A 23,434-nucleotide genomic window follows, 5' to 3' on the forward strand; every position below is an offset into this window, starting at 1 on the left:
GTTTGAAAGACCTTTATTTGTACATAGTAGCATGTCTACAGTATAGTTGCCAGACTCCTATAGATTCATTTTGTCTCTTCTTAGTGAAAATGTATATTTTTGCATCCATTTGGAAGTCCATTCAATATATTTGCTAATTTTTCAACATTCTGTGAAAATAAGAGCTTTGTCCTCAGATTTACTGGAGATAGAAGACATGAAAATGGCTTGGTTATGAATTTCTGCTATTATAACTATGTCTTTGCTTCCTTTGCTTTAGGTGATGGGATAGAGTGCATGATGGGAGTAGTGTACACAGACTATAACAATTATGCTATTATGATGCGGATGGATAACGGACACATCATACCGGTTTTACTTGGTAAGTGTTACAAAGTAATGATTTGTGTTACATTACTAGAGTGAATAATGCTATACCTTCCATCTAAGTTTCAGACATATTTACTCTTGAAACTCAGATTTGAATGCATCTCATGGTCTCTGAAGAAGATGTTAGAGGCAAGCTATGCTCTAGCTCAGTGTCTCACAAACTTTGTCAAGCTATGGCAACACAGTGTGCGATATACTGCTCTAGCTGATGGAAAGGGGTCTTATGCAGCTATATGTCACAAGAGATATCTCTCTGGCTCAGATTCTTAGGGCCTGCTCTGATATTTGCGTTTGAGATGTCTTATGCATTTAATTTTTAATGAATGCCTGTACCTGTCAGGAATTTTAATTCATAATGCGATTTACCTTTATGTATTTGGTAAGTTAGATATATTATCTAGAATGGATATAGTGATTCCTGAGGGTTGTTTTTTTAAATTTTTCATGGCTGTTATTTATTTACAATGCCTATTATTCAGTTGAATATTTCATTCTTAATAATGCTATTTAAAAGTATGATAGTTAGCTAATCATAATTTAATTATTTTTAACTATTAAATAAGAGGGTTTAAGTTTGGGGAAGACCTGGAGTGCCATGGGGAGGTTGGTGGTTGCCAATCATTATGCATGCACCCAAGTTTATGAGACACTTGAGGGGATGGGTTAGGGTTGGAGGAGGGGAGGGTTTAGTTTAGGGTCCTGGATGTGGGGGAAAATTTTATACATTTATTTGTTTAAAGGGAAATTAAGGGATTATTTATTAATTTGTTATAATAACACAAAATGGCTTTAAAATTATATTAATTAAATGTCAATGGACTCAACCATCCCATTAAAAGGAAAAAAAAATTCTTAATGTTTTGAAACAACAGGAGGCAGATGTCTCTTTCTTGCAAGAAACTCACCTTTCACTTATTGAGGCTGCCAAATTGGTAGGGAGGTGGGTTAAATACTGTTTTTCTGCACCTGCAGTAGTGGAAAAGGCTGTTGTGGCTATCCTAGTTAATAATAAATGTTCTGCTGTATTTGGTAATTCTCGAGCTCATCCTATGGCTAGATGGCTTCATGTGGATATGACTTCAGGAAATGATGCCCTGATAATTTTTAATATTTATGCTCCTAATTCAAATTAGGCCGAGTTCTTCAAAAATCTCCAGCAATTAATTCTGTCAATGGCTACATCTAATTTAGTTGTGGCCAGAGACTTCAATGCTGTCATGGATCTATTATCCATGGACAAACAACCTAGTAAGCAATTAAAATCACTAGGTCTAGAAAATCTTGTAGTCATGTGAATTAAAAGATATATGGAGGCTTTTTCATTTTAATGCTCATGAATTTACTTTTTGCTCTCATGTACATAATTCATTTTCAAGAATTGATTATATATTTGTCTCAGATAGTTTAATTCAGGGCTAGCATAGACCTGATCCTTTTGACGGATCATGCTGGCATTTGGATTGAATATCAGTTTAATCAAATAATACATTGCTTGCAGATTCAAACTTTCTGGAGGAAATTCAAATGAAAATGAATGAGCATTTTCAACTTAATACCTCGGAGGAAATCTCTTTGGAAACCATTTGGTATGCTTTCAAAGCTACAATGAGAGGGCAAATAATTTCATATTCGGCGCATACTAGGAAAATGCTAAAATTAGAATTTTCTAATTTAGAACAAACTATTCGGACTTTAGAGTCACAATTGGCCTCACAATGGGAACAAAATACTTTGCAGGCCCGTTTGAAAGCTAAATATAAATATAATGAGATTTCCTCAAAATTGGCAAGGAAAGATTTGTTTTCTCAACAAGCTCTGTATTATGGAAACTCAAATAAAGCAGGAAGATTATTGGCTAATTACCTTAAAGCACAAAAGAGAAAAGTTAAAATTGTGGCCATTACAGATGAAAGGGGTAAAATTCATACCCAAATTGGAAGTGTTTTAAAACAATTTTTGGGTTATTACCAAGCTTTATATTCTTCTGAGCTTTATTCAAATAAAGAAATTGAAGGAATAGAATTTTTAAAATTAATTCATGGGCCAAAAATTCCCGAGCATATAAAAGGAAATCTTGAAGTATCTATATCACTTAAGGAGCTTCAGACAGCATTGAAGTCCCTCAGAGTTGGATCCGCTCCGGGTAGTGATGGATTTACAGTAGAGTTCTTTAAATCATTTCAAATTACACTTTTACCTCATCTTCTAAATTTATATCAATCACAACTAACTAAGGGTTGTATTTCTGGTACTATGGCGGAATTTTTAACAATTGTTTGCCAAAGCCAAATAAAGATCCCATGTTGGCTTCAAACTACATGCCTATTTCTTTAATTAATATGGATGGAAAACTCCTGGCTAAGTTATTAGCTCTAAGACTAGCCAAGGCTCTCCCTTACATAATCGGTATGGACCAAACGGATTTCGTTGCTCAAAGACATTCTTCAAATAATACCAGATTGGCATTACATATGCTATATTTAGCAAAAGCAATGGATGATCTGGCCTTCTCTGTTTCTTTGGATGTGGAGAAGGCCTTTAATCGTGTAGAATGGACTTTCATACATCAAGCTATGGATTGGTTAGGTATAGGATCCGGATTTATTCAAATGATTCAAACCTTGTATAGTTTCACCTCAGCCAGACTATATATTAATAATACTTTTTTGGAGTGTTTCTGTCTGAAGAGGGGAGTTAGACAAGGGTGTCCTTTATCTCCTTTGCTTTTTAACATTGTTTTGGAACCCTTGTTGGCTATACAGCAAGCAAAGGAGATACAGGGAATTCCATATGCAGGTCGGGAATATAAGATCTCTGCTTATATAGATGATATCTTGCTTCATTTGAAGAATCCTGACTCTACTATTCCACATTTATTGGCATTGATTGATCGATTTGGCAAATTTTCTGGGTACAAAATAAATTGGAGTAAATCAGAAGTTCTTGAATTGAATGTTCACTGTGTAAAAGCTTTACTTGATCCATTCCCATTCCATTGGAAGAAAGAAGGTATAAAATATTTGGGTATTTTGATTCAAAAAACATTGGAAGACACAATGACAGTAAATGAAAAATCCTTATTATTGTAAATCAAAGAAATGTGTGAGCATTGGAATCTATTACATCTTTCTTGGTGGGGGAAAGTCTAAACCATCAAAATTATGATTTTGCCTGTAGTTTGCTACCAAATGAGTATGTTGCCAGTTTATTTCGAAGGGTCCTTTTATAAAAGGTTGAATAGGATTCTTACAAAATTTATTTGGCTGGGTAAATATGCTAGAATTGCCTTAGTATCTCTGCAAAAACCACAATTGGCGGTTGGGGTAAATTTTCCAAATTTCTATAAATACCATAATGCGGCAGTGTATGTATTGGATCCTTCCTGAAGTCTTGGAGCATCTACCGGACTGGCTGATTTTAGAATGGCAACTTATGTTCCCATTACGGTTAAAAACTAGAAGCATGGATTCTCAAGCAACTATACAGATTCATAAAGAGAATCCAATAAATCAATATACATCACAAACGATTTAATTAATAATAGTAATAAATACAGTGAAATTCTCAAAACATCAGTGGAAAGGACTAAAGACATAAAAGTAATCAACAGATCTATCTTCAGTGGTCTGATACCAACAGAAAAAATATTTATAGAAAATAATATATACAGAAAATAATAACTTATCATGTACTGATTGAAAAATCAGCTGGAATCCCAGTGTTCAATGATGTTCGACAGCAGTCCAAACTGAGAAAACATTGAAGTCCATATGATCCCAATCCAAATTCATAAACACTGCCTTTCATGATGTATTTGGACTTTTTTATGTTTTGAAGCACTTGCACTTTGTTGACTATGTAATGTACCACTAACAGAATGATAGACAAAGTCTAGTTTATGTATTTATATGCTGTCTGTTTTATTATATGTATGTTTTACTGGAAACAATTTAGTATTAGGCATTATATAAAATTTTAAAATAAATAAATAAACTGAGCTTTATGGAATAGCACTTAGGTAAAGGAGTTTTCAGCACCAGTATTTTAGGTACAATATACTGTACAGTATACTGTAGAGTTCAGTCCCATATTCTTTTATCCACCACATGCCATCCTACTCTCCATAGGTTTTTCATAGGACTGTCACCTCACTTAATCCAAGCAGGCCGATTCTCTTGTCTATCTCTACTTGATGCCCAGAAAAGGGGAGCTGGCATTCTAATTTCCCTAAGAACAGTAAAATTACAACATAATGCGCTCCCGAGAGAGGTAACATAGTAACATAGTAGATGACGGCAGATAAAGACCCGAATGGTCCATCCAGTCTGCCCAACCTGATTCAATTTAAAAAATTTTTTTTTTTTTTTTTTTTTCCTTCTTAGCTATTTCTGGGCGAGAATCCAAAGCTTTACCCGGTACTGTGCTTGGGTTCCAACTGCCGAAATCTCTGTTAAGACTTACTCCAGCCCATCTACACCCTCCCAGCCATTTAAGCCCTCCCCTGCCCATCCTCCTCCAAACGGCCATACACAGACACAGACCGTACAAGTCTGCCCAGTAACTGGCCTAGTTCAATCTTTAATATTATTTTCTGATTCTAAATCTTCTGTGTTCATCCCACGCTTCTTTGAACTCAGTCACAGTTTTACTCTCCACCACCTCTCTCGGGAGCGCATTCCAGGCATCCACCACCCTCTCCGTAAAGTAGAATTTCCTAACATTGCCCCTGAATCTACCACCCCTCAACCTCAAATTATGTCCTCTGGTTTTACCATTTTCCTTTCTCTGGAAAAGATTTTGTTCTACGTTAATACCCTTTAAGTATTTGAACGTCTGAATCATATCTCCCCTGTCTCTCCTTTCCTCTAGGGTATACATATTCAGGGCTTCCAGTCTCTCCTCATATGTCTTCTGGTGCAAGCCTCCTATCATTTTCGTCGCCCTCCTCTGGACCGCCTCAAGTCTTCTTACGTCTTTCGCCAGATACGGTCTCCAAAACTGAACACAATACTCCAAGTGGGGCCTCACCAATGACCTGTACAGGGGCATCAACACCTTCTTTCTTCTACTGACTACGCCTCTCTTTATACAGCCCAGAATCCTTCTGGCAGCAGCCACTGCCTTGTCACACTGTTTTTTCGCCTTTAGATCTTCGGACACTATCACCCCAAGGTCCCTCTCCCCGTCCGTGCATATCAGCTTCTCTCCTCCCAGCATATACGGTTCCTTCCTATTATTAATCCCCAAATGCATTACTCTGCATTTCTTTGCATTGAATTTTAGTTGCCAGGCATTAGACCATTCCTCTAACTTTTGCAGATCCTTTTTCATATTTTCCACTCCCTCTTCGGTGTCTACTTTGTTACAAATCTTGGTATCATCTGCAAAAAGGCACACTTTTCCTTCTAACCCTTCAGCAATGTCACTTACATACATATTGAACAGGATTGGCCCCAGCACCGAACCCTGAGGGACTCCACTAGTCACCTTTCCTTCCTTCGAGCGACTTCCATTAACCACCACCCTCTGGCGTCTGTCCGACAGCCAGTTTCTGACCCAGTTCACCACTTTGGGTCCTAACTTCAGCCCTTCAAGTTTGTTCAACAGCCTCCTATGAGGAACTGTATCAAAGGCTTTGCTGAAATCCAAATAAATTACATCTAGCATATGTCCTCGATCCAGCTCTCTGGTCACCCAATCAAAAAATTCAATCAGGTTCGTTTGGCACGATTTACCTTTTGTAAAGCCATGTTGCCTCGGATCCTGTAACCCATTAGATTCAAGGAAATACACTATCCTTTCTTTCAGCAACACTTCCATTATTTTTCCAACAACTGAAGTGAGGCTCACCGGCCTGTAGTTTCCTGCTTCATCCCTGTGACCACTTTTATGAATAGGGACCACATCCGCTCTCCTCCAATCCCCAGGAATCACTCCCGTCTCCAGAGATTTGTTGAACAAGTCTTTAATAGGACTCGCCAGAACCTCTCTGAGTTCCCTTAGTATCCTGGGATGGATCCCGTCTGGTCCCATCGCTTTGTCCACCTTCAGTTTTTCAAGTTGCTCATAAACATCCTCCTCCGTGAACGGCGCAGAATCTACTCCATTTTCTCGTGTAACTTTGCCGGACAATCTCGGTCCTTCTCCAGGATTTTCTTCTGTGAACACAGAACAGAAGTATTTGTTTAGCACATTTGCTTTCTCCTCATCACTCTCCACATATTTGTTCCCAGCATCTTTTAGCCTAGCAATTCCATTTTTTATCTTCTTCCTTTCACTAATATATCTGAAAAAATTTTTATCTCCCTTTTTTACATTTTTAGCCATTTGTTCTTCCGCCTGTGCCTTCGCCAAACGTATCTCTCTCTTGGCTTCTTTCAGTTTCACCCTGTAGTCCTTTCTGCTCTCCTCTTCTTGGGTTTTTTTATATTTCATGAACGCCAACTCTTTCGCCTTTATTTTCTCAGCCACTAGGTTGGAGAACCATATCGGCTTCCTTTTTCTTTTGTTTTTATTGATTTTCTTTACATAAAGGTCCGTAGCCATTTTTATCGCTCCTTTCAGCTTAGACCACTGTCTTTCCACTTCTCTTATGTCCTCTTATGTCTTATGTCTTAGGTGGTGGAGAGTAAAACTGTGAATGAGTTCAAAGAAGCGTGGGATGAACACAGAAGATTTAGAATCAGAAAATAATATTAAAGATTGAACTAGGCCAGTTACTGGGCAGACTTGTACGGTCTGTGTCTGTACATGGCCGTTTGGAGGAGGATGGGCAGGGGAGGGCTTCAATGGCTGGGAGGGTGTAGATGGGCTGGAGTAAGTCTTAACAGAGATTTTGGCAGTTGGAACCCAAGCACAGTACCGGGTAAAGCTTTGGATTCTCGCCCAGAAATAGCTAAGAAGAAAAATAAAAATAAAAATAATAATTTAAATTGAATCAGATTGGGCAGACTGGATGGACCATTCGGGTCTTTATCTGCCGTCATCTACTATGTTACTATGTTCAGATTGGCAGAAGTGAGATAACAATCCTACTTCCATTCTGAATGTCTTTTATCCAATCTGTTTTCCACATCTTCTTTACCCATCTTTCCTTTTCTGTATTAAAATAAAGATTTGACTAACTTTGATTCTGTCCTTTAACTTTAGCAAGAACTTCTGAAACGAACTCTGAATACCTCTCCAAATTTGAGGAAGAAATTAGAACCATGGACCTAAGTGCGAACGATATTGTTACCCCTGTTTATGACGGTAAGACAGTGCATGCATGATTACATCTGAGGATTTGAGGAACCATTAAGAGAGAGATGAAAATGTTAGGACAGTTCCTGCCACCATTATCACTCTTACTCTGTGCAAGACAGTGACATAGATTCAATGTTTGTTCCAATAACTGGGAATTGAAGTAAGCTCATCAGCATTATTTCCCATGATATTACCCTGTATATTCAGTCACCAGAGGGTGAGATAACAACAGACTAGTGTTTAGATAGCTAATAACTCCTGCTCCCCCCCCCTGCTGAAATTTGGCATTTATGCAAATAAATGCACAAATATGTGAGTTAATGCCATTATTCTAAACATTAATGCATGTAAGAGGTGTATAATTAGTGCCTTTATTATAGAATTGCCCCAAAATGCTGTTTGGAATTCTGGGATTCACAGTCCTGCATTTATAATATGATTATTTAAACAAGTCAAAATATACAAGCACTGTAGTTAATATAAACTTCCATCCCAATTCCCATCCTCAGCATCCCACCCACAATACAACATCACCCCCTCCTGCGCTGGTCTACCTTAAAGGTGGTCTTCCCTGGAAGCACACACAAACTCTGTCTGCAGCCTGGTTTGAAGCTTTCCCTCTGACTTGATCTGCCCATGAAGAAGTAGGCAGCATAAGCCAGAAGGAAATCTTTGGAGCAATGCAACACTGCTGGGGACCAACAGAAGACCACCTTTAAGGTAGATTAGAAGGGCAGCGGATTGAGAGGGGAGCAGATGCCAAACCCTGGGTGGGGGGAGGGGCGTGAGCTGCAAACCTATGAGCAGAATGGGAGAAGCTGTGGCCAAAATGGTGAGCTCCAGCAGCCTAGAAGAGCTTGGTGTTGCTCACCACAAAGTTTGTGTCACTTCTCATGAGGGTGGAAGGGAGTGAGGGAGATGTATTAGACAATGGTAAGAAGAGAAGGAGGAAGAGAAAATAGAGAGATAATGGACCCTAGGAAAGAAAGAGAAATAATACACTTTGAGGAAGAAAAAAGGAAGAGAAGAGAGAGAATGGGAGAGATGGATCTGGGAGTGGGAGGGAAGGAGGGTTAAGTGACTTGCCCAGAGTCATGAGGAGCTACTATGGGAAATAAAGAAATAATAAATAAATAAAATACCTTTGTGTGATTAATCACAATTAAAAAATTTTAATCACATGATTCATCATGATTAAAAATTATAATCACAATGGAGCCTACATAAAATAAATAAATTAAAAGGTGATGATTGGATAGGAGAACCATAAGAGTAATCTAGGTTACATAATTTAAAATATATATAGTGTGGGGGTGTATGAGGGAGAGATAATTACCCTAAACTACATGAGGAAGGGAGGTCAAGAATAGAAATAGACAATAATATAATCTAAGAACTCTGAACTCTGGGGCCGCTGAGCATGCAATATCATTCAATCATTAGACTATTAGAAAGTTTCAGAGAAAAAAATAAGCCTTAAGTAAGCCTTTATTCCTTATGAGGGATGCCTCTGAAGCCTGGATTCTATAAATGGCACCGTTGTTGATGGCCACCTCAAAAATGTCCGTCAATCACATGTCATTTATAGAATCATGACTCCGGAAAAGGTAGGCACTGGAAATGTAGACCAGGGTTTTCAAGGCCTGCATTTCTGGCACCTGCCTTTTATGTGAATCAAGCCTTAGCCGCACCTACAGTGGTGTTAAGTGTCATAAAGCACTTATGCACTTATGCAAGCATCATTAGGTACCTACATTTTTCCTTTTAAACTGACTTTTTATTTTTTTAAACAGCATTTTCAATTTAAGTTAGGTGCCAGTAGAGCACCTACTGGCATCTAACATAAGACGCTGTATCTAATATAATAAAACGGTAAGCCGCGCATGCGCAGTTCCTAAGCGTGCGTCCGTTTTCCGTGCGGCTGTCGGCCCATGCTGTTTTTTGCTCTGCCCTGCTCCTTGCCTGAAGTCCTCTCTCCTCCCCAAGGCTGATGTCGGACGCGGCGGCTGTCAGCCGTGTTGCTCTTCCCTCTGCCCTGCTCCTTGCCTTACTATTCTGCTCCTTGCTGTTTTTCAGTCTGGCCTGCGCCCTGCCGTATTGTATTTTTTAGTTGAAAGACGCGGCGGTGGCTCCTCTCACGATCCCCGCCTGGGTCAGACTTCCGACGCAGGTGGGGATCATGAGAGGAGCCACCGCCGCGTCTTTCAAATAAAAAAATACAATATGGCAAGGCGGGCAGGGAGCAGGCCAGACCAAAGCTCCAACTTGAACTGCCAGTTGGCCGTCTCCCTTGCCACAGTTATTTTTTCACTTTAAAGGTGCCGCCGCGGCTCCTGTCACCAGGGAGTCGGCCAGATCACCACGGCAGCCACTCCCCCCCTCCCGCCCTCTCTCTTGGCCTACTGGGAGCAGGCGAGTGAAGCCCGGTACTTCCGGGTAGCTAAGGGGCGGAGCGTGGCGCGTGCTCAGGGTCCGGGTGGAGAAGCCAGTGCTAGAGCCGCTCGCGCACATTAGCGCTGGCTAACGCAACCCGTGTAAGGGAGGTCAAGCGGGGAATCAGTTTGGGAGGATCGCTCAGAGTTGGGACTGGCATTCACCTTCGGATGGAACAGTAACCTGTTTCAGGGGAGCCGAACGACACCCACATGTAACAGACCAGCGCCACCCCCGATTTCCCGAACCCCCCCTCCCCCCAAGCAACAACAAAAACTACTCCCGATGCCTGCGGCTGTGACCCCCACCCCCCCCACCCCAAGTAAACTCCCCTGGAGCAAGATCGGATGCCCGGAAAAGGGGGGAGGGATAGATCACTCCCAACCGTTCGAGGAGAACTGAGGGCTGGAAGAATAGGTATGAGAAGGGGGTTGGGTTTGGGGGCTATAAAGGAATGTGTGAGAGAAGGGAGCTGGGGATGAAAAAAGGAGGAGATGGGAGAAGGGGGGCTACAAAAGGGGGCATGTGAGAGAAAGGGGCTGAAGATAGGAGCAGGAAGAATAAGTGAAGGGGGAATGAAGAGGGAGTTCTATGGAGGTGAAGGACAGAGAAAGGGGACAGATTTTTAAGTTGGTGAAAAAAGGTGGAAATAGGGAAGGTAAAAGGGAAAATGGGAGCCTGAATAGAGAAGGGTAAGACATAAGAAGAATAGCCATACTGGATAAGACTAATCTATTCTAGCATCCGTTAATGTAAGGTGATGATGGACAGGGGGGATGTAAAACAAAGGGGCTGCTGCTGGATAAGGTGAGCAGTGATGGAGTGGTGGAGGACACAGGGGAGGTAAAAGGAAGGGATAATGGATGGGGAGCAGGCAAGGGGTGGTTGTGGACAGCCAAGGAAAACCCCCCCCAAAAACCACAGAAAGCGGCTAAGGAGAGAGAAAAATAAATAAAGACAGACACACACACACACACACACACACACACATATATTCTAGCACCCGTTAATGTAACGGGCTATAAGACTAATATAGAATATTGGCCTAAGCATATATAAAGAGGAATAGAGTTCCAATGGGAATATGTTTCCTCAATAAAACATAATGTGCATGTGAGATGAGAATGGATATGAATATGAGATGGTATGTAAGTAAATTTTCCTGAGCTGAAAGTAAGAACAAGTTCCTGCATTCAGTAAGATAGAGCAACCCTGTTGGGTAAATATAAAGCCAGCTGGTAACCCTGGACCAGAGCATGCCAGCTAGAGATGTAGCAGAGGTAGATGTCCCTATTGGTGAATGGTAACATTTACTGATTTGACTAAGCCTTGTGCATGCCTTCCAGCTGCAGAATATCAGTGCAATGGCTACAAGTAGTGAGATATGAATAAGGGACAATACTTTGGTAATTGTCAATGATGGCTAATGGCACCATAGTCCAAGCAGCAAGTTCCAATTTCATTGGAAGCCCAAAGTAAAAGGAGGAAACAGTTGGGCCAAAATCAAATAGTAAAAACTATCTCAAATGCCTTCTATTCTAGGGATCCTCTGTAGACATAACAGTCTCAGTTTTAAAGATGAGTGAGCTTGTTTTGGTAGTACCTTACTTTATTTCTTGATTGTATATATATATATATATACATACACACACACATTGTAGGTTTTATGTTTTTACATGATTTGTATTTTGCTGTCATTGAATGTGAGTTTATGTCACTGATTTTGTATGTTTTATTATTTCCCACCTAGATTTGTAGATAGGCAGGTTATAAATAATTTTAAATAAAATAAAATAAATAAATATTGTATTTGATATTCCATCATTCAAGAACATATTGGGCTCCTTTTACAAAGGTACGCTAGCATTTTTAGCGCACGCACCGAATTAGCGTGCGCTAGCCAATTAACTACCGCCTGCTCAAGAGGAGGCGGTAGCGGCTAGTGCGCACAGAATTTTTGCGCGTGCTATTCCGCGCGTTAAGACCCTAATGCACCTTTATAAAAGGAGCCCATTGTGGTGGTTTAGAGTTAAGTTCAAAAGTGGTCAGAGAAAAATTAAACACTGTCCAAATACTTATAGCAGAAGAAGAGAGGATTAGAAAAATATAAATTGTAGGACTAACAAAATAAAACAATATTGTTTAATAAAGAGTTAATTCCAGGGAGGTCAGATGGATTTGCATAAGATCTCATAGCATGGTGGAAGTGGGACTAGAACTAGGGTCTCTGGGCTTCACAGCTTAGGTTTTTTCATCACTAAGGACTATTCTACTAGATCTAGTTCACCTTGAGATTACATCTTAGAGCAGTGTTCTTCAACCTTTTTACACCTAAGGACCGGCAGAAATAAAATAATTATTTTGTGGACTGGCATCGGTCCGCAGACCAGCGGTTGAAGAACACTGGGCTAAGCCGTGGGCCAGACCCTGCCCATTTCTACCCAGTCTCCACCCCAGACCCTGCCCCCATAGTCCTTATTGTAACACTATTTTTTCCATTCATTTTTCATATATACACATAATATAATCTTATTAACAACGCATCAATCGCACCGCGGTCCGGCAGTTGAAGAACACAGTTTTGGCCTGATACACATGCCGGCCCTGTGGACCGGCAGGAAATTTCTGTGGACATGGACCGGTGGTTGAAGAACACTGTCTTAGAGCATCTCAGTTGATTAGTCTCCAGGGAAGATCAAAAACAAGTTATTCTCCCTTATCTCCAAACTGCAGAACTGGAGAGAACAGAACACAAATGATAGATTATAGAGCTAGCTGTGAGAATCAGTTTGTGATTTTATGGGGTAATTTCCCATACAGATTTCTATCTGTAAAAAACAAAAGCAAAACCATAATACAGCAAAAAAAAAAAAAAAAAAAGGATTTTGGGACAAAGGGTTTCCTTTAGGTTCTACCCAGGGCACAAAGAATCTGGTGATTAAAAATACTTGCTTTCGCAAACTGAGAATGCATATTTGCAACTAGACCATTTCCTGATGTGTCCCTTCTTTTTTCCATTTCCACAGACAAATGTGTTCCTGAATAGGTAAGATAGTATTTTCTGACTGAAGATTTGGGGGAAGGAAGGGCTTATTTGATCACATTGTAGAGGGCTCCACTGATTAACCCCAATAGTTATACATCCTGGAAGCTACCAGAAAATTGAAGGCTGCCAATAAACCTAACTGTTGCAGCCATTGGCCTCACAATATAGTGTTAGTTACACCTTGCATAAAATTGCATTGTTTTCAGATAATTGTGTATCATTTATGATTTATTTAGTATACTGCTTTTTTAAGGAATCAAATGGAAGCTGTTAAATACAATTTTAAATAAATAATTTGATAGAAAAGCAAACTTTCAATCATACATAAAAAAGAAAAGCCATCTCAAATAAATGGGTTTCAGAGAAGCCTGAAATAATGTCTTTACTAAGGATAACTAGTTCTAGAAGTACCGGTAGTTGTGATTTTTTTTTGCCAAGTCATGCCAAGCCACAGATCTGGAGTTTATTGTCACTGACCCAGAACCTTTTAGAACTTGTTTCCTTTCTTCATTTTACCTGGAGAGAAAGGTATTCCTGCCTCCTGATAGTTTCAACCATTATTTTTAAGGGCAAGCCAAAATTTTTTTTTAATAACTGTTACTAACATAACATAATATAAAATCAATTTCTAGGCTGCATTACCTTTAAGTTCTATGCTAGTACTATTTATCAAGACCCACATACAGGACAAGTTAGAGGCTTCAAGGAATAGCTTCAGTCTAGTAAGCCATTTACAGCCGAGCTTTAATAGAAATTGGGAAGATTTGTATTGGAGTAGGTAGGACTGAGCGCAAATTTCCTTTATAAATCATCAGGATGAAAGGGGGGAGCAGACACTCAACCAATTTAATTGCTTGATTAGTTAATATATTCCCTCCTTCTCCTTATTTGTTATAGTATCATCACTTGCAGAATCTGTTCCCCCCCAAAAAAAAAAAGTTTTAAATTAAAAACAATATGGTAAATTTTGGTAAGGGATTATTCGGTGATGATAAATATGTCATTGCTTAATACATGCACATAATTTTATATGGATATTTTATCTGTATAAAGTTATACAGGTTGTGTAGTGGCATTTATATGTATAACTTATATGGATAGTGACTGAATATTGTCTTTTATCTGTATAAATTTTCTTCCCATCCCAGAGCAGCCTAAATTCTGTCAACATTTAAAATTGTTAATTTTGACCATATAGGGATTTCTCTGGGCAGAAGTAAGCCATCCCATGGACCACAATGCTATTTTTTAAAAATGGCACGTAGGGACCACACATGATGCCAAGTACACAAGTTATTTCACATAATAATCCAAGCGATTTTTACTATAAAATAGCCACATCTCTGAAACACAGAAGTGCTTCATAATAAAATGGAATTACTGGCATTACTGTGATGCATCTTACAGGGTAAGATCATTGGTACTTCCAGGTCTTGCTCTATGGGTCTCAGAGCAAAACCAGGGATCTAAAATAGAAATCGGCACCGAAAGCTACACCTCCAAACTTGTGTATTTGCCCATTCAAATCTATCTGATCCTCTTTCTTCTTTAAATGGTGCAGCACGGTCTCCTCAGGTTATTTTGATCATTGCCAAGCCTATTCTCTGCACCTGCTAACAAGAGTTTGGGACTGTGTAGGTGCTAGCAGTGAAGGAAAAGGCTCTTTATCCTGCTTTATGTTTTACATTCATTGGGTTATTCCGGAGGGATATTTTACCATCCTGTACCTAAGGAAAAATAAATCTTTATTAGATGAGGTCCTTTTTGTTTAGTTCTTTCCTTTAAGTTCTATGGTAAGGAGGGCACCCCCTCAAATAAATAGGCTAACAGGACATTGTTATTTCATTCATGATTTCAGAAAACTCAGGCCTACAAGAGTTGGACGGTTTCTTATTACTGGTTTCCTACAATATTAAAGTCTCATCTCAGTGTGTCAATACCTGACTCAACTAACACTATATTTCTTTCTTACAGATGAAGATAGCCACTTGCTTGCAAATCACCTTTAAATATTCCAGCCAGAACAGAAGTTTAAAAAATGAGCATGCTTTTCCCTTCTGCCTTCTTATCTCTCATCTTTCTATACATTTCGCCTAGAATATCAATGCTGTATCCAATAAAATGATATTTAAATACTATAAGACTGGATTAGTGCATTATATGAACAGTGAGCAGGAACACAGAATGACTGGATGTGAAATCAATGCTCACATATTCTAATTCAATATAAAATCTTCAGCTTCCCGTGCTAATTACTGATAACTTCTTTATTTAAAAATGGTGACTTACAAAGACCATTGTAAATGTTTTTGTTTTACCTGGTAGACAATATGAACTGAAAATAAGTAATGGGGAGGGGCATTTTCAATATGATGTCTAAATTTGAGTGTGGATGTTTTGCAGAAAACATCTAAAAATCCATGACCATTTTCAGGACAATGTCTTATCTTTTTGTTTAAAAAATGGCCATTTCTTAGATGTGTTTGTGCACAGTCCCCTCCCCCCCTTTTACTAAACCACGATAGCAATTATTAGTGCAGAGAGCCACGCTGAATGCTCTGCGCTGCTCCTGCCGCTCATAGGAACTCTGGGAGCATTGGGAGCAGTACGGAGCATTCAGTGCGGCTCCCTGGACTAATAACCGCTATCACGATTTAGTAAAAGAGGGGGAGTGTGTCTTTTTTTGAACCATTTCAGCCTTTCCAAATCTCACCAGCCACAATCAGGGCACAGACTGTACAAGTCTGCTTGGCAATGGAATTTATTCTCCAAACTACTGAAGCTGAATCTGTCCAGTCATGGTCAGGGTACAGACTCCGGTTGATCCAGGCAACTGGATTTGGGCACCGGTTACAGAGTTGTGGCTTTGGGGAGTCACTGTAGCTCAGCTGATAGTAGGGGGGGGGGAGGTGGAATTCCCCTACCATGATGCATCTGAAACGGTTTTCCAGATCTACATTTCAGCCACCCATCTTGGTATGAATCACGGCTGGGTAGCTGCTTTAGCCTGCCTAATGCCACTTCCGGCATTGGCCATGCCTACTTTGGCATTCCGCGGCCTAAAGTGGCTGCCTAGCCGTGATTCCAGTGGCCATTTCAGCCGCCTTTTATTTCTGACTGCATTTTTAATAGGCATCGGCAGGGTGCTTACCGATGCCTAAGTTTAGGCACTGGTTATAGAATTTCTCCCTAAATGACCTTTTCAGCCTTGCATTTCACCCTTTATCTTCTGGACCAGTGTCTCTTAAACTGGGTGCCAAGGCATAGCAGTGTGCCCCAAAGAGATTCCGGGTATGCCCCGAGAGATTCCAGAATTTACTTTCATTTTAAAAGTTCCCTTCATGAGTATACACTAGAATAGATGATATATACGTCGTGTACACAAGAGTCTGTCAATGTTATGATTGTCTATGTGTGTGTAAGGATACAACTGCCCAGACAAGCATCATTCTTTGAAGTGATTGGTCCTTGAAAACTAATGGCAAGAAATTTTATTTTTTACGCAGTAGTTATCCTAACTTGAGCAACAAAGTAATCAAGGCTTTGTTACTGTTTGGATCTTTTTATCTTTGCGAACTTGGATTTTCAACTCTGACAGAGATTAAATCGCAAAAGAGAACAGTTGCAGATGGTGGATAATGAAATGTGTGTTTGCTTGTCAATTATCGAGTCACATTTTGAATTAATTGGCACTCAAAAACAAGCACATCCATCACACTGATTAGCAATTCTATTCTTTCTACTTTAGTTTCACTGTTACAGTTACCCATACATAGCTTAAAGAACTTTAAATAAATGTCTCTCAAATCTTAACTTTTTGTTGGTTTTGCAATTTTATAATTTCAATTATAATGTGCCGTGAAAACCATTTGCTCCATTTAGTGTGCCAGAGCTAAAAAAAAGTTTGAGACACACTGTTCTAGACAATGGATGGGCAACCTTTATAGCCAAAGAGCCACATGAATGTCAGTACTATCCCTGGCGGGCTGCATTACATAATGTCTGAACAGGAAATACATAGGGCACCATTGACCTTCTGTGATACATACGTAGATGGAAACATACTGCTAAAGTAGCTATTCTGAAAATATTTGCAAAATACAGTATTTATAACTCGAGCTAATGACATTTTCTCTGTATACTTCCCATGGTCTCAGGGGCTGCACAAAATTCACTGGTTGGCCTCATTCAGCCCACAGGCTGCATGTTGCCCACCCCTGTTCTAGATCCTTAGGGGCACATTCAATAAACGGTGTTTAACCAGCCTATTGGAATTCACATTAAAAAAACAACAACAACAACCACCCAGAGGCAGGCAGCCTACATTGTAGGGAGATGCGAAGGGCCGCTTAAGCTCGCCCAAAGCTAGACGTGGGCATGGTTTCACCCGGAAGTGGCCTTAGATGAGCTTAAGCAGCCATAGGCATCTCCCTAGGGCCACGATAGGTGCCTGAAATGTAGGCCAGCAAAATGCTGGCATACATTTCAAATAGATGCAGCCGTTGAACTTATTGCGGCAGGGGAGCCTCCCTGACGTGATCAGTTTAGCAACCACAGCAGGGAACCCGTTCCCCCCCAAAGGTAAGCCAGTTGGGATGCCCAGTCCCTTCTACTGTAACTACTGGAGACCCCCCCTCCCCCCCAATGTCTGAGACAGGTGCAGTGCCCAATTCCTCCTGCTGCCATCTCCCAAAAATCACCGGCAGGAGGGATGCCCAGTCCCTCCTGCTGGAAAGCCCCCCCCCCAGCCGCCCCAAAGTCTGAAGATCAACGGCAGAAAAGATTCTCAGTTCCTCCTGTCAGAACCCTCCCCCCCTGAAGATCAATGGCAGGAGGGATGCCCAGTCCCTCCTACCGGAACCCCTCCCCTCGAACATGGTCAGGAGGGGATGGCCAGTCCCTCCCACTGGAGCTCCCCCCCAAAAAAAGATCATAGGATGAGGGATGGCCTAAGGGATCTGGCCAATTGGAGTCTTAGGCCACTCCCAATGCATCCTAGAATACACTGGGAGGAATGCCTATGATAATGGCTGGCCCAGGTCCCTTCTATGATAACCACCTAATATACCTAATTAGTAAACTGGCCCTAGATAGGGGGAAATTATATGTTTTCTTTAGGCTTTAACTTTCTTGGCAAACAAAACACATAATTGTAAAGACTAACATGGTTCAAAAAATATGCAAGAAAGATCTCACTACAGTAATTCTTTTATCGATTTAGTGCTTAGAAAGGAAATAAAAGGAATTGGTTTTATGGCAGATCTGGAAGCCAGGCAGATTTCTGCATAGCAACAGGAAAGTTGAATATACACTTCCTGGTGTAAAAACCCCCTAGTCGTGATGTGATGCAATTACATTACAATTTATGTTCAAATCTTTTTTATTGTGAATGCCAATCAACAGACACCAAGGAATAGAACAAAATGAAAAGAACCAGCATCCAACAATACATTTGTGGTTAGGTGATAAAACAAAAGCAGCAATCCACACACTCCCATCTCCCCAACCCTACCCAACCTGCAAAGACCCCAAACATATACTCCTCCCCCCCCCCCAGATAAACACACAAAAGATGACCAAGAGGTCGCTAAGATCCCAAAGGCACATACTCTTGTGGCCCTTGGTAGCTGCTGTAAGAAGTTCCCCCCCCCAAAAAAAAAATAGGGTGCCTGCAGTGACTGATCTCGGTAGCTAGCACGGTGCACAGCAACAAAGCTAAGAAAGAGGGTTCAAAAGGAGACTACGTCCTCTAGGAGATAGGGAAGCCAAATAGACTCCCCAGACCAGCAAAAAACTACGTCTGCGGCGAGGGCGACCAACCGCCTCTCGAGCCTCCCAGGTGGCCAAATTATGCACCAAAGATCTCCAGGTCCAGAAAGAGGGAAGCTCAGAAGCAGTTTAGCTTTGCAAAATGCATTTGCGAGCAAGAAGACACACCTTACGACACCAGAGGGGTCCTCCCTTAGGAAGGCCCCGGAAGGGCCCCAGCAAGTCTAAAACCAATTGCGCTACAGTACCCGCAATGGGACTCAGAAATAAGCCCCATAAGTTCTGGATTATAGACTGCCAATAAACTTGGACAGTCCAACAATTCCAAAAGGAATGAACAAAGGTATTGGGATCCCGGCCTCATTTCAGACAGAGAGGTGAGTCAATACCGCCAATTTTGTGCAATTGCACCTGAGTATAATAGGCCCTATATATCACTTGCACATAACACTCTCAAAACAGCGCTCCCGTGATCAAGCGAGAAACCCCCCGCAGGGCATGTAAAATATCCCAACGGCTAAGATCCATGTGAAGGTCCCGACTCCAGTTCCCTTGCATTCGAGATACATCTTTGGGCTCAGTAAACTCCAAAAGGGCCCTATGTAATGCCAACACTGAAGTGGATTGGATCGCCACCCCTTCAAAGAAAATCCTAAAGGGCTCCCCCATTGGCTACGCAATCTGGTCTTGAGGGAGTGAGAGTATAGTGTTTAACCTGACAATAGGAGAAAGTATCACTCCAGCTCCCACCCAAGCGATCCCCAAAAGCCATTAGGGGTTTCAGACCTCCCTCCTCAGTCAACAGGTGTTCCAGAAGACTAATTCTGCGATCAGCCCAACTAAGAAAAGCAGGGTTATCACATCCCGGTAGAAAGGCCACGTTCCCACGAAGGGGCAACTGATTCGTCACTCGGAGGTCCCCTCCCAATTTACCTATCAAGCTCCCACACACAGCCCGCATAGATTTCAAAAGACTGCAGGCACGAAACGCACCGGGAATCTCCCTAGCAGACAAGAGCAAGAGACTCGCCAAAGAATGAGGTGCGTATAAAGCCCGTTCAAAATCCAAAGGAGTAAATTGATGTTCATCTTGCAACCAATCTTTCAAATGCTGGAGTAAACAGGCTTCATTGTAAAGGCTGAGATCTGGAAGACCGAGGCCCCCCTGAGTCCAGCCACCCACCAAATAATGAAAGCGAACTTGCGGCTTACAAGAGTTCCAACAGAAACGCGATAGTAGGCAATTCAAACATGCAAGGTCTTTCCTCAACAACAGAAGGGGCAGAGTTTGCAACACATAGAGCCAGCCTGGGAAAATCACCATACGTATCAGGGCTATACGGCCCATCAGTGTCAAAGGGAGGTCACCCCAGGCTTCAAGTTGGACCCTGGTATCAGCTAGAAGCTTAGCAACATTGAGCGAATAAAGCAGTATCATTGAAGTCGCAAGAAACACCCCAAGATACCAGAAGTGGCACGTAGCCCACCGTAAAGGGAAGGAGGCACCCCATTGAGCCTGCAAGGCCAAGGAAGATGGCAGATCCTCAGATTTGGCTAAGTTTTTAAATGGAAGCCAGCGTAATCACCTTATTCTCTAATAGTCTCCAAAAGGGCCTGCAAAGAAGAGCCAAGAGATTGTCTGCAAAGACAGCAATTTTTAAACTGGTTCCCCAAAAGAACTCCCTTGGTGTCCGAATTCGAGTGAATATCATGGAGGAGCGGGTCAAGGGCCAATATGAATAATAAAGAGGATAGAGGACACCCTTGACATATACCTCGATGTATCTTAAATAAAGACGATCTACAACCATTAACCCACATGGTGGCCTGGGGAGTAGCATAGAGTGTATGTATCGCTGAAACAAAGCTCTGAAAGACATATTTAGTCAAATTAGCATATAGATAATCCTAACGAACGCGGTCAAAAGCCTTCTCAGAATCAAAGCTGATAAGCAGAGAAGGCAATGCGATACAAGAGCTATATTCTAAAGAGAGCATGATTTTACGCACATTTTTTGCCACTGAACGACCCTTCACAAAACCAACCTGGGACTCATGAAGAAGGAGTGGTAACAGCCGAGCCAAATGATTGGCCAGAATCTTTGCCAGAAGTTTAACTCAAAATTGAGGAGCGAGATAGGACGATATGATTCTGGCAAAGCAGGATCTTTCCCTGGTTTCGGAAGGACTATGATCTGAGCCACATTAAGATGTTCAGGCATAGCTTCAGCTTTGACCATCACATTAAACATAGCAGCAAGCGGTGCCACAATTTCAAGTTTCATAAGTTTATAGAACTTCGCTCTATAACCATTGACCCCAGGGGCTTTCAAAGCAGAACTTTGAGTAATAGTGAGTTCCACCTCCTCTGTTCCAATAGGTGCATTCAAACGAGCAAGCTGCTCCTCTGTAAGACAAGGGAGATCAAGGCCATCTAAATATAAGGCCCCAGGGAGCCCTAAATCAGGAGGTGGAGCATAAAGATTTGCATAGAACTGTCAAAAGACATCACAGATAGCGGAATCACTAGTGACCCGGGTGGACTCACCAGTACAAAGACTCAGAATCTTCTTATGACCCTCCCACTGTGAGACCAAACAGGCCGGAATTTGTAGTAGGCAAGCGACTTGGTAGCCCACTGACGTAAAAGCTCATTGAGTGCCGACTGTAGAGATAAGAGATTCTGTTTGTTAGCTGGGATGGGCTGATGACCAAAGTCATGTCGAGCTCTCGTCAATTGTCCAAACAAATCAGTTCCCTATTGTGACAAACCTGCTGTATCCTCGAGGTTAGTCACAGAGAAATATAGAAGGACATACAAACCCCAGTACAGAAGGGCGGACAAAGTCAGGGCCCAGGGGAGTGGATCAGCTGACTATCCTGTAGACAGTGAGGAAGCTGTAACTTTCCTGAAGCAATCCTAAGCCAAGGCAAGAAAGACCTACCTTGTTATTGTACTGTGCCTATTAAGCAGAAGGTAGATCAGCAGGGTGCCCGGAAAGAAACATACAAGCAGAGGGAAGGAAACTCTCCCCTCTGCAGCTACAGGGGAGTGGTTTCTCCCCTCTGCTTATCCTGAGGCTCTGTAGAGAGCTAAGGAGGACGGGGGCGGAGACAGGCTGGAGAGAGTTGGAGAGATAAGCAGTGCAGGGACAGAGAGCCCAGCATAGGGCTGACCTTCCTGAGAACCAGCAAGGATGGTGGTTGGAGTCTGATTGGGACATGACAGAACAGCCAGTAGTGAACTCTGCTCTGGAACCCAGTGGTATTGAGCCCATGATGACTGAGGAAAGTAATGCTCCAGTGGAATACCAACCTGAACCCATGGAGACAGCATAAGTCCTGTGAGTGCAAAGGGAATGTTTTTTTGCTTACCTTATTGCTCCTCTATGACTTTCACTGAGGGTGTGAGTGCATGTTTAGAACAGACTGTAATATTAAGAAGGGCAAAGTTTACTGCCCGAGGTAAAGCACCAGTGCCGATATCAGTGCTTGAGTGTATCTCAGCTTAGCTGAACCAGCTGGGCAGGGAGAACAGCTGTAGAACTGTGGTGTCAGGTTACTAAACCTCAGTGCCTATTCACAGCTGCAGTTTTGTGAAATGTAATTAAGGCTGCCTGCCTTAGCAGTCCTGGAAAAGAACGCTGAGCTGAAGACTGCTCCGTTGTACTATGTGAACTCCGGTCAGCCTTACTGAATAAGTTCAGTTAGCCAGTTGCACTGAACAGTGATAAAACGGAAGGACTGTTGCTTTGATAGCAAATGATTTGAGCCAACATACAACTCTGGTGAAGAGGACTATTGAGACTGTGGTTTATGGTTTGATAAAGTCCAGAGCAAAGGGATTTATATTTGTGTTTGGAGGAAGTTCTTTGGTATTCTTTTGGACCTGATGGGCATGGGAGTGCTGTGAGCAAGGCTTTAATAAAGCACCTTATTACACACTGGAACCCTCCTGACTGGTGGTTTTCTCTAGGAGCCCGCACAGAAGCTGTGTTAAGGAACAGATTCAGGTATCCTGGTTGAAAGGTTTCCCCTTCTTCAAAGGAGGTTCACGCTAGTAGTGGAGCATATGTTACTGCCTGGCTACCTAAAACCGCTCTGCCAAAGCAGAGGTGGTGACACTATCACGGGCCTTCCAAACCCTACTAACATAGTTAATGAAAGCGCCCCGAAGTACCGCCTTTGCTGTTTCCCAACAGAGAACTGGATTCTCCAGATATTGGCTTTATGATATTGGTAGTCTTTTCACTCTTTCATAAGGTATGGCAAAAAGTTAGAATCATCACAAAGCCATGAAGAATAAGCCCAATATCCCAGGGGACGCTGTCCCTGATCGAAGCTCCAGTCCATCCACACCCAAACATGATCTGAGATCGCATAAGGCCCTAATTCCGCCCACTGTATCTTGGAAAAAAGAGATTGAGAGATCAACAGGTAGTCGATATGAGATTGAGTGGAATGAGCTCAAGAAAGATGGGTGTAATCCCATTCTCTCAGGTGCAAGAGTCACCAAACATCCAAAAGATCCAACAGTTGACACAGTTGAGGGAGACCCTTAGCCTCAGGGAC

General features: G+C 41.7%; 1 protein-coding gene across 1 annotated transcript in view; it reads left to right on the plus strand.

Moving 5' to 3' along the window:
* Positions 1 to 15,203, plus strand: part of LOC117368181 (lipocalin-1-like) — a 51,817-nt gene extending 36,614 nt beyond the window's left edge. The window contains exons 4-7 of the mRNA XM_033961567.1: positions 260 to 361; positions 7,519 to 7,620; positions 13,074 to 13,093; positions 15,068 to 15,203. Coding sequence (XP_033817458.1) covers positions 260 to 361; positions 7,519 to 7,620; positions 13,074 to 13,093 — 224 coding nt within the window. The 3' untranslated portion in view covers positions 15,068 to 15,203. The remainder of the gene's footprint in view (positions 1 to 259; positions 362 to 7,518; positions 7,621 to 13,073; positions 13,094 to 15,067) is intronic.
* Positions 15,204 to 23,434: the final 8,231 nt, after the last annotated feature.

Source organism: Geotrypetes seraphini, chromosome 10 (assembly GCF_902459505.1).
Source record: "Geotrypetes seraphini chromosome 10, aGeoSer1.1, whole genome shotgun sequence".
Taxonomy (NCBI): domain Eukaryota; kingdom Metazoa; phylum Chordata; class Amphibia; order Gymnophiona; family Dermophiidae; genus Geotrypetes; species Geotrypetes seraphini.